The sequence below is a fragment of the Xyrauchen texanus genome, chromosome 32, assembly GCF_025860055.1.
Source record: "Xyrauchen texanus isolate HMW12.3.18 chromosome 32, RBS_HiC_50CHRs, whole genome shotgun sequence".
Classification (NCBI taxonomy): domain Eukaryota; kingdom Metazoa; phylum Chordata; class Actinopteri; order Cypriniformes; family Catostomidae; genus Xyrauchen; species Xyrauchen texanus.
In genome coordinates this window covers 29,688,890-29,694,753 of record NC_068307.1, presented here as the reverse complement: position 1 = coordinate 29,694,753, position 5,864 = coordinate 29,688,890, and the positions used below count along the sequence as shown (strand labels likewise).

Below are 5,864 nucleotides of genomic sequence, written 5' to 3'. Positions count from 1 at the left end.
TTGTGCAATCTCATGGAGAAACATTTTACTGTAAGGCACAAGGAAGAAGCAACTACTTGCTAAAAATACTTGCGCAATGAAGCACGTCATGATGCGGCATTTGTTCACCTGTTCACTTGAGTAATGGATTTCAGAGAAAAGCCTTCGGTTAATTTGCTTAAAGAAACATTAATTATTCATAGTTCCCTCTTGCTTTAATTATACTCCTGGAACAAACAACAAAACTCTCCCTCATCAGGAACACAGAAGAGTGCTAAATTAAATTAGCAAGCAAAAAAGAGCCATATATTTTCTCTGTCTTCTTTCTTATCTTTAAGCACCATTTCTGTTGATGTTGGAGAGCAAAAAACACATTTGAGTGACATCACTTCCTGTAACAGCTCATAGGAGCGCTGATTCCTAAGAAGTTTTGAAGGGGTGTGTGTTAATAAACAACTCGTAATAACACTTATCCATTACATTTGACTTCTTTACTACTTTTACTTCCAGAGACTTCAGTAGAAACATGAAAGTATTAACAAAACATAAATAATGCTGTGTGTGTCTGCTTAAAGGAAAACTTCAGAAATTCAGTCATCATTTATTCACGCTCATGTTGACACAACCCATTTGACTTTCTATCTTATACAGAACACCAAAGGAGATATTAGGCAGTATGTTGAGTCTCCATTCTCTTTGTATGGAAAAAGGTACAGTGAAGGTGAATGGTGACTGAGGCCATCATTCTGCCAAAAACTAAAAGGAAGATAGAAATTCATGGGGGTTTGGAACAACATGAGGGTTATTTATTAAATGACAGAATTTAAATTTTTGGGTGAACTGTGCCTTTAAACAACTAGTGTAATATTGTACCTGTCCAGAGGGGGTGCTCTATTTGGCAGCACATAGACACATAAAGCACTTCATTTAATGTCTGTCAGTTTGTGTGTGTGTGTGTGTGTGTGTGTGTGTGTGTTTGTACACATGTGGATGGACAGCACTGCCAGCTAATGCTGGGTAATCTTGCCTTTCCTGTGTAAGTAAGTGAATATTTAAGAGTGTTCAGTTTTTCTTGACTCCGGTCCGGTTGTTCAATAGGTTCCCTCTGCTCTTGGTGCCCACTGATGTTGCAGTGATGCCCGGCTGCTGCATCACTTTATCCAGCGTGGTTTTCTTAATCGCAGCCAGAGAAATCTTCTCCTGATCAGCCAGACACTGCAGCTCCCTATGAGGAACAAAGAGAATGTGATTTACTGAAATCTTGTTCACACTACAGATAAATCAAGAGTCGCTACACTTCTGAATGATTAATCTTTGGTTCCTAGAACAGCTAAATCCAGTGTATTTAAAAGTGAATGTCAAATTTGCAGCATACATGTGGAGTAATAGAAGATTATTACTACAGTTTATTATAGTTCTGCAGACTCAGAGTCAATATTATTTAGACATAACATTTTCTACTGACCAGCAGAGGTTAAATTGAGACCAAGTCAGCAGAAATCTAATGGATGAAACTAATTATATAATTTAAAACTGCAATAAAGTTTGCACCGTGTCCTGATGCAGGACGCCTCCACAGCGTTTATGAGCAAGCTGCGGAATCCGCCACTCTCTAGGAAGTGCAGCGCGTGGATGGTAGCACCACCTGGTGAGCAGACGTTGTCTTTCAGTTGACCGGGGTGCTGCTCGGAGTCCAGGAGCATTTTAGCCGCACCCTAAAAACAAATAAACAGTCGATTAAAATATGTAAAGAAACACAGCCTAAATAAAATTCCATTTAGCTTATTATCATTCCATTTACATAAGTAAACAGAGTTCATCTTGACTTAAAACAGTGCAAAGTGACGTACCAGTAAGGCCTGAGCTCCCAGTCTCACCGCCAGTCTCCGTGGCAACCCCATCTTCACCCCTCCATCAGCGAGAGCATCGAGTGCCGTAAACGCCTGAGAACAAACAAACACACACAATGTTTTATTTACATTTGTGCATAACTCAATGTCCTAATCACACACAAGGTTTTGTCCTAACTACTTGTAAAAAAAAGAATTAAATAAAAAATATATCTATTTTATTAGTGGCTTGATTTATTTTCCTGTCAAGTCACCCTGGGTAGCTGCATCCACAGTGAAATCTAGTCCAATCACAGTAAAAATGAGTCCAAAATCCTGCTTGAGAACTGATTAAACAACAAATATGGTCAGATCGGCTGCAAATTTGTTGTTTCATGCAGAATTTCAGAGGACAGTTTCTCATAACCTTTTGAGGCTTTTCCTTAAATGCTATAAATTAGAATTGTTGACAAACATAAATTTAGTCCATGTATGAATTTGTTTAGAAAACTACAATTTCAATTGTTATTAATTGTTTTAATGTTTGAGTGGATAGTAAAGGAAAAGCAGTCAACAAGTGGTAACTCCTTCAATACGGTTTAAAAAGCATGACCGTGATGTAAGGGCACTCACATAAGCAGGTCCGCTACCGCTGAGTCCCGTCACGGCGTCGATCAGATCTTCCTCCACCTCCGTACAGAACCCCACGCTCGCCATCAGCTGCTCCAGCAGTTTCCCATCCTCCACGTCAGCATGCGTACCTGTGGCGTAAACTGTCGCACCCTCGCGCACCACCACCGGCGTGTTCGTCATACAACGCATCACTTTAGGAGACGTACGATACTGAAGCAGTTTCTGCACAGAGAGAATATATTTGTATGTTTTCATTTATTATATACCATGTGTTTACTGAGGTTTTAAATGCTAAACAAACCTCTAACTGGAAGTATTTAGCTTCAGTGTATAGGGCCTTTTGTGGGTTTGTTTACATTTGAATTTTTGACAGGTGCAGTTGGAGTGGAACGAGCTTTCCATTTACCCATTTGAACATTCCGTCACTATACATTGCATTCAGAAAGTATTCAGACCCTTTGCTATGACACTTGAAATGTACCTCAGGTGCATCCCATTTCTCTGGATCATATTTGAGATGTTTCTACACTTTGATTGGTATCCACCTGTGGCAAATTCAACTGATTGGACATGATTTGGAAGGCACACACCTGTCCATAAAGGTCTCACAGCTGAAAATGCATATCAGAGCAAAAACCAACCCACGAGGTCAAAGGAACTGCACAGATCTGAGGAAGGCTACACACTTTTTTCGGCTGCATTGAAGGTTCCCAAGAACACAGTGGCCTCCATAACTCTTAAATGGAAGTTTGGAACAACCAGGGGCTGGCCACCCGGCCAAACTGAGCATTCGGGGAGAAGGGCCTTGGTAAGAACCAAGAACCCGATGGTCACTCTGGTTGAGCTCCAGAGGTCATGTGAGGAGACAGGAGAGACTTGCAGATGCACAACCATCACTGCAACACTCCACCGATCTGGGCTTTATAGCGGAGTGGCCAGATGGACGCCTCTCCTCAGTGCACGACTCATAAAAAAGCACCTAAAAGACTCCCAGACTGTGAGAAACAAGATTCTCTGGTCTGATGAAATGAAGATTGAACTGTTTGACCTCAGTTCCAAACGTCATGTCTGGAGGAAACCAGGCACCCCTCATCACCTGCACAATACCATCCCAACGGTGAAGCATGGGGCAGGTTGCATCATGCTGTGGGGGTGTTTTTCAGCGGCAGGGACTTGGGGACTGGTCAGGGTTGAAGGAAAGCTGAACGGAGCAAAATGCCGTAGGGGTGGGCGATATAGTCATGATAAATCTGTAGAAATTTGCCAACCGGTAAACATTTTGGATTATAGTCTCTATCGCAATAACACAAAATTGCCACACGAGAAATGTATACAGGACATAACACGTATGCATTACTCTGTTGAACAAATGGAGGAAGGCGGAGAAACTGCTCGTTCCTCAAATTCATTTGAATGAGAAGATGAGAGGAGATTATGAAGGAAAAAGTGCATCTTCTGTGGTGTGGAATTGGTTTGGCTTTAGAACACAGTGATATGCATCTTTATGCATTTGTATGTTGTGTATGTCGATATATCCATGTGCACATGTATATTAGCGGTCAGGGCTTCATGTTTCACACCTTCTCAATAGAGCTGATCGTGACTCCAGCCGCACAGGAGACGATGAGGTGACGATCTTCAATATCTGGACCGATTTCATCCAGAACAAACGGGATGATGTGCGGTTTCACCGCCAGGAACAGAACATCGCTTTTATGTGCAGCTTCCTTGTTGCTTGTTGTAAAATTGACGCCCATTTTCTGAAGATGACAGAAAGATGAGATGTTAGACTATCATCTATTAACACCCAAACACACAGGGTTGAAGCTTACACACCCTCAGACCGGAGACTGTGGGCAGATCTGTGTCAGGTGAACTCGCTGTGATTCGGTTTGCTGCGATTACACCTGAAAAACAAGAGAAAACTAAATAATGACCAATCATTGCTATCACTGTAAGTGGACTTCAGGGTGAAGAGTGCAGAATATGGCCTGAGTAAATAATCCTGATCAGTCCAGGGACTAAAGGTCATTTATTAGTGTATATACGTGGACGGTCATCTTGACCCTGTTCTTACCCGCTGCTGTGAAGCCCTTGACCAGGGCGTGTGCCAGCTGACCCGCTCCGATAAAGCCAACACTCATCTTGATGATGTCACACCTGCACATGACACAACCAGAACACCCGAATCTCATTGTAACATAACACATCAAACTGTTTATCCACTGAACTCAGTAATTTTAATATTAGATGAAAATAACAATGATTACAGAATTAATTCTGCCTTTAAATAGCTATATATTGCAGGTGTATTATAATCACATTATTATAAATAAGTGATGCTGTATTATCACTTCCAGAAATATTCATCAAATATCAAATACTGATACATTAAACACATACTGTTGCATTAACCACAGATATGTTGTTATTGTTGCACTGCAACATCTATTATAAACATACAATTATGAATGTTACATCATAACATTAATTACACATATATTATTATAGTTACACAGCAGCATCAACTATGTTATTATTATGTTATATTGTAGCATCTATTGTAGTGATACTGTTTTCATATGTTACATTGTAGCACATGAATAATTATAATACAGAACATCATATTCATTGATTTCACATCACTACAAACGGAATGTCTCACCTTCGGAGGGATTCACAATGTTTTGAAGCTTCAGTTCTGATTTCTGTTAGACGGTGTCAACGTGGCTTCTCCTCACCGTGTACACTGGGACAGCGCTTTGACTGACAGGTGGATTCGCGAATTAGAGAGGAGATGCTGTCGAGTCTAACCAATGAGCGCGGAGAGTGCGCGGAATGAGGGCGGGGTTTGTAAGATAGCGACTCCATTGCATCAGTTCTGAATGTGGGTCAAGAGCATCTCTGTGTGTTTATATCTTAACAGACACGTCACACAAAACTTAAAACACCTGGTACCTGTTGAACAAAAGTTTATAGTCTGTCAAATAACGGCAAAAAAAGAATCAAAAACCTTTCTTTATTGTTGTTATTCAGGGAGTACAATAGTAAGCACGGCCCCAAAAGCACATATTCACAAAGAAGAAAGAAAGAGTGAAGTAAATCAAATAACTTATGTATCAGGGACTTCTAATGAATTACATTTAGTTTAAATAAATTAAACAATCTTCTAGCATTTTTCCTTTTTGTATAACTTGAAGATATATACAATAACACCAGAGATCTTTTTACAATATAGAAAACAATGGCTTTATTTTACGGCACTTTCATTTATAAAAACTGAACATGACCATCTTCAGTTCTTAAGCTAAAGGTCGTATAATATCTTGAAAATTGAGATAACACATTTATTGAGACTTTAAAGCAATTATGCACGCCGGATCAAAAGGTGCTGCTGAATTCACAATAAAATCAAACTTTTGT

At 40.1% G+C, this 5,864-nt stretch overlaps 1 protein-coding gene across 1 annotated transcript; it reads right to left on the bottom strand.

Annotated features, from left to right (window-relative positions):
- On the bottom strand, nt 1-5,201 carry LOC127626126 (pyrroline-5-carboxylate reductase 1, mitochondrial-like). Its single transcript, XM_052101701.1, has 8 exons — nt 5,107-5,201; nt 4,519-4,601; nt 4,278-4,348; nt 4,022-4,201; nt 2,442-2,663; nt 1,830-1,922; nt 1,531-1,694; nt 1-1,204 (listed from the first exon to the last, which is right to left on the bottom strand). The coding sequence occupies exons 2-8, from the start codon at nt 4,583-4,585 to the stop codon at nt 1,042-1,044; spliced, it is 960 nt and encodes a 319-aa protein (XP_051957661.1). The 5' UTR covers nt 4,586-4,601; nt 5,107-5,201; the 3' UTR covers nt 1-1,041.
- Between the last annotated feature and the right edge of the window lie 663 nt (nt 5,202-5,864).